The sequence below is a fragment of the Coffea arabica genome, chromosome 1e (assembly GCF_036785885.1).
Source record: "Coffea arabica cultivar ET-39 chromosome 1e, Coffea Arabica ET-39 HiFi, whole genome shotgun sequence".
NCBI lineage: Eukaryota > Viridiplantae > Streptophyta > Magnoliopsida > Gentianales > Rubiaceae > Coffea > Coffea arabica.
This window is the reverse complement of record NC_092311.1, coordinates 4,772,826-4,786,902: the sequence shown is the minus strand read 5'-3', so window position 1 is coordinate 4,786,902 and position 14,077 is coordinate 4,772,826. Positions and strand designations below refer to the sequence as shown.

General features: G+C 33.2%; 1 protein-coding gene across 3 annotated transcripts; it reads right to left on the bottom strand.

Annotated features, from left to right (window-relative positions):
- Positions 1 to 998: 998 nt before the first annotated feature.
- Positions 999 to 9,044, bottom strand: LOC113698293 (serine/threonine-protein phosphatase PP2A-2 catalytic subunit). Of its 3 annotated transcripts, XM_072052092.1 has the most exons (12): positions 8,715 to 8,966; positions 7,141 to 7,197; positions 6,212 to 6,295; positions 5,738 to 5,809; positions 4,848 to 4,919; positions 4,504 to 4,544; positions 3,615 to 3,681; positions 2,204 to 2,395; positions 2,031 to 2,120; positions 1,811 to 1,918; positions 1,549 to 1,656; positions 1,284 to 1,427 (listed from the first exon to the last, which is right to left on the bottom strand). In XM_072052092.1, exons 1-11 carry the CDS (start codon positions 8,817 to 8,819, stop codon positions 1,591 to 1,593), a joined length of 954 nt encoding a protein of 317 aa, XP_071908193.1. In that variant the 5' UTR covers positions 8,820 to 8,966; the 3' UTR covers positions 1,284 to 1,427; positions 1,549 to 1,590. The 3 variants fall into 3 exon arrangements, with proteins under 3 accessions (XP_027073871.1, XP_071908193.1, XP_071908202.1); XM_027218070.2 differs by having other exon boundaries at positions 999 to 1,656; positions 8,715 to 9,044; XM_072052101.1 differs by lacking the exon at positions 5,738 to 5,809 and having other exon boundaries at positions 1,393 to 1,656.
- Positions 9,045 to 14,077: the final 5,033 nt, after the last annotated feature.

Genomic DNA, 14,077 nt, shown 5'->3' with positions numbered 1-14,077 from the left:
AAACTTAAAAATTATAAATATGATAATTTATTACATTTTTGTAGGATCTACCGATTCTACGATCCGATCCTGCCAACCAAAAAATGATCCTAGGTAGGATCCCGATTTTGAAAACCTTGCGGACAAAAGTTGTTTTGCAACATAAAAAAAAAAGGCTAAAACTTGCACTGAATTGGTACTACGCACAAAAAGTTCAAATTCCAAAGTATGACAAAAGCTTTTGGGATGGAGGGAGTTTAAGTTTTGTAGATTTCATATTTAGAGTCCAAAATTAATGGTTTGTCACAGTAAATACCTTTTTATATTAGTTCTGAAGTACTAGTATTAGTTTAAATTGTAAACTTGTTAAAATAAAAACTAACAATTTTTCTGCGTACTCATCTTTTCCATTTCTTTTTTCTTCCCCTTTTTCTCACCCTCCTGAAGTTTATCATTCTTCTTTTACTAATGTAAGCATTGCATTTCCACATTCGATATTAGCTTAAAAGTGATTTATGTTTGTTAATAAATGGAACTACACAAGTCATTATCTTGCCATGTATAAAATAATTAACACGATTTAAAGATATTGATTAAGCAAACTGCAGCGAGGAAATTTTCCTTGAAAAATAACCCCAAAAAAAAACATTATCATAGAAAAATCAAACAAAATTGTGCTGAGTCAAATAGGACCTTTTTTTGGAGGATCATCCTAATCAACCAGAAGAAAGCATAAAAAGAAACCAGACATCCAATCCACAACGAAACATCTACTGGAGCCTGGAGTTTGAGCAAATCAGCTTGTGACTGTCTGCAGAGGAAAAACTACCATGAACTAGTAGAGAAATCCAGAATTCCAGATAAAGAAACATCACTCGCAAAACTAGATTTCCAATAATCAAAAACATAAGATACCCTATAGAGAGTCATTAGCACAAGTTATTTAACTTGATCCATCAACCTGCAATTGTTTTTGGTTGGCCACTAATACCATCAAGCAAATCAGACAAACGTCAGACTGAACAGAAATACCGATGTTAACTGTGTTAAGATGGCTATAATGGACGTTTAATGAATCCATAATGAGGCAAACCCATCCACTTAGGGGCCAGAAACAATAGCAGAACATCCACTGAAAACATCCGAAAGAAGCCTAATAACAGACCATCTTTCCTCTACAAAAACCCCATCCCAAGTGAGAGTATGCCCTTCTACAAGGGAATACAATAAGAACGAACTAGAAATTGTCCTACAAAAGTGAAGGAAAATGTAAGAACAGAATGGACTCGCTTAGATAACTAAAGGACGTGTAAAAAGGGAGGATGAAAGATTGATATACGAAAAAATTGATGCTGCATCAATTCCATGAAATGGTACATAAGCAGCAGTAAGTGTCCCAGATCCTACACCTCGTTTTGCTGTATCTGCGTACAGTTTCAGGATAGCAACTGCAAGAGAGTAGGCATCATCTGCCCTTCTGTAAATTCTTTCTGCCAACCCACCTCATTCGAAACATATGATAACAAATCTCAGAAACAGCTCTTGATGCACAAAGCAGCAAGCACAGACCTTCTGTAAGACAGTCACTGAACCATAGCATATGCAGCTTCATCATAAAAAGTAATCTGGTGTTCTCCTAGTTACATCTGGCTCTCCTCTCCGAGGAGCAGGCTCAAACTGCAGCCACAAATATGTTTAACTCGGGTATCAAAAGGCAAAAAGAAGCAAAAGATACATCCAAACAGCTAATGCAAGCAAGACTCTTTTCCTTCTGCTCACCATTAAACACATGAAAGGGGAATGTGTAGGCGAAACAAATTAGACAGATTACCTGAATAAATGTGTGGCCTTTGCAGTCATCCACTTCCAGGATGGACGCCATGTTTCCACAGCGATAGCAATAATTTGGTGCGCTAAATATGGTAACAACTTTTTGATCCTGTAATAATTAGCATTATAATGTGAACAGTCATATCCCATTTTGGAAAAGTTGGAGGGTGAAAAAAGAGGGGGGGGGGGGTAAGGCATCACAGTGTTGAGAGATTATTTACATGAGCCCAATTGAATCCTTCCATAACCAACTGATGTGCCCTAGCAATAAGCTTTAAATTGTTGGTGTGATTAAATTGCTCTGATATGTCCTGTTGAAATTCGAGAAACAAGAAAGTTTACTTCGCGTGATATCAATGATTCAACGAAAACAACTGAAGGGAAGAGCAGATACCTGGCCAAATGTATATCCAGCACCGCGGGGTGAAATGCCCCAACCACAACGGTCATCAGGGTCAGACCACAAAAGATCACACATGGGTCCCTCATGAGGAACTTCTTGCACACGATCGAAATTTCGTATGTTGTCTAGAGTTTCAACTGACGGAGACAACCCTCCATGCAGACAGAAAATTTCTGACTCAACCTAGAATATTTCAAGACAAGACATTAAACACGTACAAGATATGACCACATCGTCAACAGCAAGACACAAGGCAAGAGAAACATAGTATAATCTAGAGAGCCCATCTAAGTTGAGAAAACTCTCTCTAAGACTACAAGAATCATCCATTCAACTTTCTCACATAAGACCATGGCACTCCAGTTTGCACTTCAGCACACATAAAAGCAGTGCTCCTGACAAGATACCACCAAACTAGTAGCACCAATGAAACTAGTATGTGGTGATAAAGGTTCTTCGTGCTCAGTCGAAAGACTGATCCTTAATATGGTTAAGGAGACAGTCTTGCTGGCAACTGCTATAAAAGTGTGCAATTTTTCCACCAAAGCAGGTAGAAAAAGAGGACAGGCAATTAATCAGTTTTACTCCCTTCTCTCCTCCCAAACAAACCACGTCCTTGCAGAGTCACAAGAAAACCTCTTTCCAAGAAATTAAGAGCAAAAACAAGATAAAATGAAGGCTATGACGTAATAACCCACAATACCAAATGGGGTGGGGCATCTGCAAATCTGAAGAATTGCACAAGCAATAGAATTGCTGCCACATGTTTTACAACTTGAGAAATCTAAATTACATATTGACTTCTTGGATTCATTAATCATTCATTGTCTGGCCAAAGAATTTACCAACAATTCCCCAGTACTTCACCATATCCCCCGAAGTGATTAATGATTGAACACAACAAGTTTTGTTCCCCCATTTCACTTTCGGTCAAATAACTTCAAAAAATGCAATAAGCCAATGATCCCAACAAAAATTCATTTACTTTGAAAAACAAGGGCTTGGTTGGAGGATGGTCAGGTCAGGGATGACCAGGGAAAATGAGCATTAAGGGATTATGTTTTTGACATCCAAATAAAGTGGTTGCAAAGAACATCTTTATCATTTACGGCCGCACCTGCAACCAAGTCAAAATCCCAACCATCTGAAATTACATGACTTATTTAACATCTTTTAATATATTATAACATGTCAGAAGTAATTTATCAACCTTCAGAGCGCTACTTCCTAACAAATGCATATCTAATGTCAAGATGCTGTGACATGTAATCAAATGAAACAATTTCTGTGACTTCAAGAAAAAATTCAAACACTAACCACTCTGCAATGTCCACAAGAAGAAAAGTCCTGATCAATTTAGGAAAAAGTACACCAATAATTGCCAACAAGGAATGTTAATTACCAGCGCAGTGAGTGGAAAGTAGTCAAATAGATCAGTAAAAATCTTCCAGACATTTGCATTGCCATATCTGTAAGGTAGAGATAGCCACCAATTAATACAGTCAGTTCCAATTAATACACTGCAGCCGTAGACATTAAGTACAATGAGTTCACGATCAAGTAGACAATTTGGGATCTATAACGTAGACAAGTAAAAGAAATCCATTGTGGCTACTACATCTGAAACACTTTTCAACACCTGTTTTCCCTTGAATTCCCTCAATTGTCTCGTATCATTTTCAACATTAAGATTTTGTTCATGTCACATTTTGCACCAATTCGACACCCCTGACAATTAGAAATGGATAGGGGTAACAGGATGCCAACTTCCTAATGCAATACTTCTATAAAACAAAATCAGTTGCAAATGACACCTCTTTTGGCAAAGCAAAAGAAGTTTGCCAGCAACTGTGTACAAATTCATAAAAGCAGTGTGCCAAGGTACAATGCTGAATTGTACAAAGGTTCCAATAACATCTAGACAAATCAATATTACTCCAATGCATATTGCAAGGTGTATCTTCAGAAAGGTCAAAACCATTCTAAATTCAATGCACTTAAGCAAGCAGCAATAAGCCCCATATATATATATTCCATGAAAAGTAGATTTTATCATCTAAAGCTTCACATGAAAGATAATTAGCTTCACATGCAAGATAATTAGTCAACTGATGATACTGAGTTCATTGAGTTCAACTTTTATACTACCAACTTTTGCTCAACCTTTAACCTGCCAAATTAGCTTAGCATCAAATTTTCAACTTAAGCATGAACAATAAAAGCCAAAAGGGAAAAAGGGAGTAGCATTTCCAAAGGAAAGTCTGAAACTGAAAAAGAAGACAAGAACTTACTTCCTTAGGCATTCATCATAAAACCCATATACTTGAGTAATCTGAGACAGGAAATGGGGGGAAAAGAGCCAGTTTAGCATAAAGCATCCAAACCCAAAAGACATAACATGATGGGAAATTTCAAAATGAAATAAATCCAGCAGAATACAGAAGAGAATAGACCTATAATCTCTCAAATTACAACTTCTGACGATAAAAAAGGGTAGCTACCACCCAGCTCCACTTAATGTTATAATTTCAACACATTGGGGACTCATCCTAGTGAACACGAAATGGGAGCCATAACTGGGTTGTTTAACAGCTAAAGAAAGTGTATGAGAAGCAAGACAGGTTAGTCTATATACCTGTCGACTCTCATGATTTCCTCTTAGAATAGTAATTCGTTGAGGGTAACGCACTTTGAGGGCTACCAGAAGCTGAGAAGAAATTTGACTAATCAAAATTAGAACAACCATTGCAGCACCCAAAATGCAGTACTAACTAAAGAAACATGGCAAGAAAGAAAGAAGGGGAAAAACAAAGAAAAAAAGAAGACATACATTAACTATTAGACCAAAACCACCAAAATTTTCAGGAACTGAGTATTGAAACATATAGAATAGGAAATTCTGGCATATACCTTTGTGTTCTAAATACTAAAGTATAAGATAAAGTCACTAACTATTTTTGCCCTAACAAATATTTTAAACCAAATTCTGCATGCTACAACAAAGTAGGAAGCATATTTGAGAAGACTAGCGAAAACCAAGCACAAAATAACTTACCAAAACATGATGATCTATTTGTGTAAAAATAAGTTTGCAGGGACACAGTTGTGCAGACAGCATGCTCAATTTCATGCAAGGAATAAGGAGAATTTATTTCAGTGTATTCACCCAGCTTAAATTTTTTAATGGCAACTCAAAATTTTTAACTAACAGGACTGACACACATGAAGATCATTTTTTCCAATTCAAAGCCTCAATTTACACATCTCAAGATCAATTTTTCTCTAGCCATAGCATTGCACAAGCTATAGTTAAAACCTGAATTTAGATTGCCAACCTATACTTAATTTGCCACCATCACCTGCCCAATATCTAAAATAAATTTGAGTCTCCTAACAAAAACAGAGAGAGGAGAAAAAAAGAAGTCATGCAATTGCAGATATTCTGGTTATCACGATTAACATGGCTAAGCAAAGAAACTATTTTCATTAATATGTAACAGATTGAAAGAAAAGTTTAAAACTCACAGTTACAGTTTCAACTGAATAATACCCACGATCTACATAATCTCCCATAAACAAATAATTTGTATCTGGACACTGCAAAGCACGCAAATAAACTTAATTAGTAAGATTCAACTTGACAAACATATTAAGGAGAAAAAAAGCTTAATCAAGTCAAATCCCAAGGATATAGATTATTATGTTACCAAAATATAAAAAACATGAATAACTGACAAGACCTAGATAGACTCCAGCACCATAACAATGTTGCAATAGGAGGACAAACAACTAGACAAGCATTTGAACCAGAGAGAGAGAGAGAGAGTCATGCTACGATGGGACCAATCCATTCAGGTCATTTGGAAAAATTATATACCCTTCCTGCCCCAATATAAAAACTTGGTCTAATACCCAAAGTACAGAGAGATGAAACAACTGAAAACAGTTATCTCAAGAAACCAATTGATTGAGGAGGCAGAGTATTGATTGAGCAGATACCTTGCCACCAATACGGAAAAGCTCAGCAAGATCGTGGAATTGTCCATGAATGTCACCACATATGGTCACAGGACTCTTCACAGGCTACACAGACATCAAATGAAAGTGAAACTCCTTACATCACATTACATTCTATAAACCAGGAAGATTCTTTGATAGACAACAAACAATATGACAAGACCAAATGAAAGACCAAAATGAATAAAAACTGTCAGGCTTCATGTTACACCCATTCAAAAGGCATAGTAAAGCTCCTTGCACGCATATTAAACAGAGAGTTTCTGCTAAGTCAATGAAAATGCTTTGAAGATCATTGCCTCACTATATATGATGTTGAGACCAACTATGACCAACAAACACAGCCTATATCTATCAGAAGAAAAACTTATTACCAAGTTCATGCAAATTCTCGGGCAAAAAACTTTCTAGCTACATCATTTAAAAAAATGTGATTTCAGGCTATGCAGCAGAACCATAGATATCATAAAAAATTTTCTAGGAGGACAACGACAAAGCTTTGTCAGTTTGATAATTCACAAAAGCAACTCCAAAACCTCAAAATCACCGAAACAACAGCTTTAAGTTGAAAAAAATTAGATCATTTAAAGGAGATCAAAATATGCAGCATGAATTAAAGCTGAAACCTTTTGACTCCACATAACCAAAAAATCCACCACATGTAAATGCATAAACAAGTTAGTATATTTTCTTTAACTTTCTCCCCTACATAAAATATTACTTTTACAATTAAATGTTAAACAACCAGTTTTCTCCCAACCATGTACCATCAGAAGAATGTTCTACTGTAACCAACAGTTCCTCTTACATGCACCTCAATATAATAGTTCACGGACAACAAAAATCAAGTACATAAGCAACCAGAAGATTGTGCATTGCAGCATTAATAAAATTATCAGAGAAAATCATACTTGAACATTGCTCTCATCCATTAAGATCTCCTTGGCCTTCTCACATAGCAGTCTCACCTATATACAGGAAGAAAAGAGCACTTGAAAAATAATATTTCAACCACCAAAACAAAAAATTCAATAGGATTACACAACAAGATAAATAATTCAAATGTGTATATGACGCATTACCACAGATAGAATTTATCTATTTTGGATAATAATCATTCCAAATTTACATCTTGACATGCAATTGATCACTTTAAATATGTATACTAACCTATGTCTCATTCTATGGAAAGTCGCCTCAAACTGTAATTCTTCTTTGTTTTAGGTTTCTTCATAACCAGCCTCAACCACATTAAACTTCAGTTCCCACAAACTCAGAGAAGATTGACTATAATTTGATGCTCCCAATCTCATCTTGCCCTCCCTCCTTTAAATCATTGCACATCTACATCTTGACACGCAACTGATCACTCTAAATATGCATACAAAGCTGTGTCTCATTCTATGGAAAATCGCCTCAAACTGTAATTCTTCCTTTTTTTTAAGATTCTTCATAACTAGCCCCTACCACATTAAATTTCAGTTGCCACAAATTCAGAGAAGATTGACTACAATTTGATGCTCCCAATCCCATCCTGCTCTCCCCCCTTAACCCCATAACATATCTAGCAAATGAACTTATCCCAAACACAAACAAAACAGCTGGCCTATTATAAATATTCTCTGAGACTTGTTCTAATGTTTCAGTGACTGTAACAAGATATGTAATCCTCTATCAAAATTTAACAATAAAGAACTTGCTCAACCTAGAAAAGTCTAGAATTGAATATTCCAAATGGTTAACAGTGTTTATTCCTCATCTTAAAGTGAAAATTTCAATTATCACTATCCCCATACCCCATCAGCTTCTTCCCCCCACCCCTCCCCTTCTACAGGAAATAGTAAAAAGATCAGCATTTTCTCCCCCTCTCCACCCCACCACCCCCCCCCCCCCAAAAAAAAAAAACTAAACTAAAATAAACTAAATAAAAATGGTTGTTTCTACTGAAAGACCATTTCTACATCATAACGAAATTTGTAGCACAATCAACCTATACTACGAAATGCGTAAACTCCATGTCCCAAAAAAAAACTCGAAAAATCTCTTTGTATATTAAATTATCCAGGAACAGAACTCAAATGCTAAATTTCCAGAATCCCATTGAAGAATAAGGGGTCAATTAATTTTTTAAAAAAAAGGAAAAAAACCAAAAAAAATTCCATTCCTTCGGTTTTATAAATGAAAGAAAACAAGCAAATAATTCTGGTGCATTCTGATGTTATCCCAAAAAAAATCGAAAACCAAAAAAGTTCAAAACTTTCCAACCTTCTCCTCCATTACAAAATAAAAAAAATTCCAAAATAGATCTGATTTAACAAGCCCATTTCACTACATCACCAGATTCAACCACGTACACGAAAAGCTCCTTAATTTCGCCAAAAAAAAGTACCGTAAACTCCCACAAGGAAAGGAAGAAAAACCGAAATTCAAGAAACAGATCAAAGAACATCTCTAACAAATACGTAAATAACTTTTGCATATTCACCTCTTGTTCGGACAAGGGTTTGCACTGCATAAGCTGAGAAATCTGCTCATCGAGGCTGCCGCCATGAACAGAACCGGGAGACGGCACAGCCGAATCGGAGCTCATTTTTAACAATTAAAAAATTTTCTCTTTTTTTACAGAGAATTTATAGAAATAGATGATAAATCTGCAGAATTGTGGAGTTGTTGGATGGAACCCAAGATGGCTTCTCTCTTTTGCGGATTTTTGGTTTCGGCCCGCCTTCGGCTACGACGTCGTTTGGAGGATTGAAAGTGGAGGGAGAGAAAAGAATGGAGAGTGGAGGCAGTGAACGGTGGTGGTGAAACCAACGAGAGTGAAAGGGAAAGAGAGAGAGAGAGAGAAGGAATTCCCAAGGGTAAAATGGGAAGGATATTTTATTTTTTAGTTTTTTCTTTTTTAAAAAAAATAATTATTTTTAGTAGGAGTAAATAATTTTTCTGTACAGCAGAATTTTTTTTTTTATTTATTTTTTTTGTGGTGGCGAAGAAATCAGGGACTTGCCCGGATTGCTGTTTTTTTTTTTGGGATAATTTCACAAACCTCCCCTGAGGTTTCTGACACTTGCACTGAGACCCCTCCAGGTTTTAAAAATTTCACCTAGCTCCCTTGCTTTTCAATTTTGGTAACAATTCAGTCCAATTAGCATTAAAATATTACTATCATGATAGAGATGACATTTATATTTCATGAATACCCTCTTTCTCCCTATATTAGTACAAGTTTGCTTGTTAATAAAAAGATAGAGATGATTGTGGGCATTTTATTCTGAATTATTTAATTTATGTTAAATACATAAATATTTGTAAATAAAATTCAAAAGCCGTTACATAAATATTTTTACGAAAGAAAAACTAGCATATTTTGTATTTAATACAAATGAAGTATTTGAAAGTAAAAAAAAATTGTCCATAACATACCAGTTATTTACGAGTTTCTTCCATTATATGAATAAAGTACTGACTATTTATGAACATTTTACTTTGAATTTAATTTATATTAAATACATAAATATTTATAAGTGAAATTCAAAAAGTGTTACACTAGTATTATTACTAAAGGGAAACTAGTAGGTTTTGTATTTAACATAAATTAAATACGTGAAAGTTAAAAAAAAAAATTACCCACTTTTTACCAACTCTTTACGGGTTTCTTCCATTATATGAATAAAGTACTAGTTATTTATAGGCATTTTACTCTGAATCATATAATTTATATTAAATACATAAATATTTGTAAGTAAAATTTAAAAAGCGATATACTAATATTTTTACAAAAGGAAAACTAATAGGTTTTGTATTTAATATAAATTAAATACATGAAAGTAAAAAAAAAATTTTTGCCCATAACATATCAGCTCTTTATGAGTTTCTTCTATTACACGAACAAAGTAATAGCTATTTATGAGGAAAAAAAAATATCCCATAAAGTACCAACTCTTATGGCTTTTCTCTATTACATGAACCAAATATCAGGTTTTTATGGGCATTTTATTCTAAATCATTTAATTTATGTTAAATATATAAATATTTGCAAATAAAATTCAAAAGCAGTTACACAAATATTTTTATGAAAGAAAAACTAGCATGTTTTGCATTTAATATAAATGAAGTATTTGAAAGTAAAAAAAAAATTGTCCATAACATACCAGTTCTTTACGAGTTTCTTCCATTATATGAATAAAGTACTAGCTATTTATGAGCATTTTACTTTGAATCATTTAATTTATATTAAATACATAAATGTTTATAAGTGAAATTCAAAAAGTGTTACACTAATATTATTACGAAAGGGAAAATAGAGGTTTTTATTAACAAGTAATCTTGTACTAATATAGGGAGGAAGAGGGTATTCATGGAATATAAATGTCATCTCTATCATGATAGTAGTATTTTAATGCTAATTGGACTGAATTGTTACCAAAATTGAAAAGCAAGGGAGCTAGGTGAAATTTTTAAAACCTGGAGGGGTCTCAGTGCAAGTGTCAGAAACCTCAGGGGAGGTTTGTGAAATTATCCCTTCTTTTTTTTGGGAGATAAATTTCTATTTAAAATGGCACAATTTGGAACCTATTTGCACATGTGACCATAATTTGTTGCGTTAAATTCCATATGGACCCATGATGTTTTGACAAAATGTCACTTAAGGCCTATTTTGGGAGTTCATATTTTCAAGGAGAAGGAGAAGGTGAAGGAAATTGGTTTAAATACATTTTGCTTCCTTGTAATTAGGTATTAGTAGCAAATGTCCCTTGTATTCATGAAACCTAGAAAGGGTTAATTTCACTTTGTCCCCCTAAACTTTGGACGATTACTACTTTAGTCCCTAAACTTCAAAATGGGACACTTAAATCTCTAAAACTTATAAATTGGGACACTTAAGTCCCTAAACTTATAAAATGAGACACTTAAATCCCTAAATCCTTATAAAATGGGACACTTCGACCACTACTGCATTCAGGATTCTGTTAACAATTTTCCTTAATTGGGAGGTATTTATAAATTTAGGGACTTAAGTGTCCCATTTTGAAATTTAGGAACTAAAGTGGGTAATCGTTCAAAGTTTGAGGGGACAAAGTGGAATTAACCCACCTAGAAATTATCCTATGATGGTAATAGTCTAATGTATTTGGACAGCAAAAAAGATAAATTATGCCAATGTTGTTATTAAAATATTGTCCAATGACCATTTGTCATTTTCTCCTTCTTTTTGTTGTTTTTCTTATTATTGTTTAATTTCTTTCCCAGTATGAAATACAAATTTTCATAATAAAGTACTAAAGAATGTTTTATGAAAAATTTAATTATCATAAAAAATTAAAAAATATATATTTATTCTAAGTAACTCCTTGTTATGCATTAATTGTTACTAAAATTAATTAATATTTAGTACAAATATATTACTTCTATTTTCTCTTTTTCCTCGTCTACTTTTCTTCTTTGTGCTTATTATCAGTTTACTTGACACTTAATCATACACAGTTATTTTTTCTATTGAATTTTTTTTTATTGTAAGCAGAAAGACTCGAACCCGAAATCTCTTGCTTACACTCCCTCCCCCCTTTCTATTGAATATTTAATGACAGTACTTTATGTACCTTTTATTTTTGTTAACAATTAGTGCATTATAAACATCACAACTGTTAAAGAAAAATAGAAATTGCTTTAGGTTTTTTATTAAATGTACACTTTCACATATCGTTTAATAATTTATGATAGTTAAATATTTTACATAACTAAATAGTGATAAATATATTTACTAATTAAAAGAATTTATTTACAAGAAAATAACAAAATATGTTAAACCACAAAAGAAGTTTTTTGGTACCTTATTTAAAATTTGTAAATCACAGTCTATAGAGTAAGAAGAAAACTATATATATTAGGAAAAAGGATGGAAAAAATGAAAAGAAAAAGGATCATCTAACAATGTCTAATAATGAGGGCATAATTATCTTTTTGCTAGAGATATATATTTACCTAATAATCTTTTTTCCAAACAATAACATATTTGCCTAATAGTTGACAGGGGTAATTTGTAAGTTTAGTGAATATAGGGGATAATACTTGACCCTAATTACAAGGGGGCAATACGTGATTAAACCAAGAAAATACAAACTTAAAACCTACTTTTTTTTAAACAAAAGGTTTTGAATTCAGAACCTTCTACCTACATTATCTTACCTTATCACTCAACCCAACTTAAAGCCTACTTGTTATTATGTGCAATCTTATACAAACTTAAATTTCAATATGTCTTTTTTTGTTTCTTTTTTTTTTTCTATTTGTTTTTTTGAAAGAAGCTTTGGTTCACTCTCTCTTAGTTATGTCTCCATACTTCAAAATAAAATTTGTTTTACCTTCAACATCTTCAATTTCTCTTTGTTTCTCCTAAATTTACTAATAATGGATTAAAAAGGCGCATGTCTCTTTTGCACCAAATTGGTGAGGAAACTAGGGCTGATTTCCTGCAAGAATTATTCCACAAATAACCATGGCCAAAATTCCTGGCAAACATTAACAAAATATCATAACGAGTATACATCTTGATCTACAAACAATCCCACTTGCGGCTATATAAAGCACCCCCACGGAAACTGAAAGGCCTCACACCACTCCAGTCGATCTGGTTTAGCGATTGTCTTTGCTTGCTTCAAACTTGAAAGATATGAAGTCTTGTACTAATCTATTTTTGGCTTTTTTGTTCTGATCATGTTTTATCCGGGTAATTCATTAAGGAAGTACACTTAGTTTATCCATTTCATCTGCACAAAGTGGTTTTATTTTATATACTCTAGCTTTTACTATCCCATACTATTTGCAGCCATAATTGTTAATCAATTCTTGGTTTTTACTGTCAAAAGAAAAGAACAAAAGTCATGATAATCTTTTTAGGAAGTTTGTCTATACATACATACATATATATATTATAAATCTTTCTTACACTGATAGTGTAAATATTGTTAACATTGAATGAATGTCAACTTTATAAAATTTAAATTTGAAATTTAATTTTTGTACATTTTATGAATCTAACAATAATAATATATACATTGTCAGTATACAAAAATTTACTTTTATATATATATGTGTGTGTGTAATATACAGAGAAATTCTATGGTCACTTTAAAACATTGCAAGGTATGATGTAAATGCTTAACCATATTGCTTGATTTTTTTGTACGAGGTTGTGAGCTACAGTTGCATCTATTTTGTTACTCGTACTAATGTTCTTTGCCGGCAGAAACAAAAGTCATGGTGGTCAGGGACCAGGGGCTATCAATGTTGGAAACTAGTAGGACAAATTGTACCTAGCTTTTTCTTCAGATCAATGCAACGCCTTAACTGATATTAGTTCTGTTGAATGTATTGTTTGAGGGATAATGGAGACATTTCACGTGTTTGTGTGGTCGACAAGTGAATCAAGTGGAGAAGTCAACTGTGTATTAGGAATCAAATGTTTCCTGCATATCAAGTGTTGAATATTTTAATAAAAAATATCACATGTTTATTTTGAATTCAAACACAATAATTTATAAATTCTTTAATAAAATTTCAGTTACAAGTTCAATCATTCAAATGCATAGTTATTAAATCAACACGGGCATCAACACAGCAGGAGAACCGGATTAGCGGGTCAGTGGTCACCGGTTGAACCATCAGGTCACATTATATAATAAAAAATATATAATATAATTAAATAAACATATAAATTATAATATAAGTACAGAAATTCTTAAATGTTAACAAGTCATAATCTATTTATATTTCATAGTTCATACATACAAACCATACACATATATGTTCCTAAGTTCATGAATTCATATTAATATTATACACAAACAT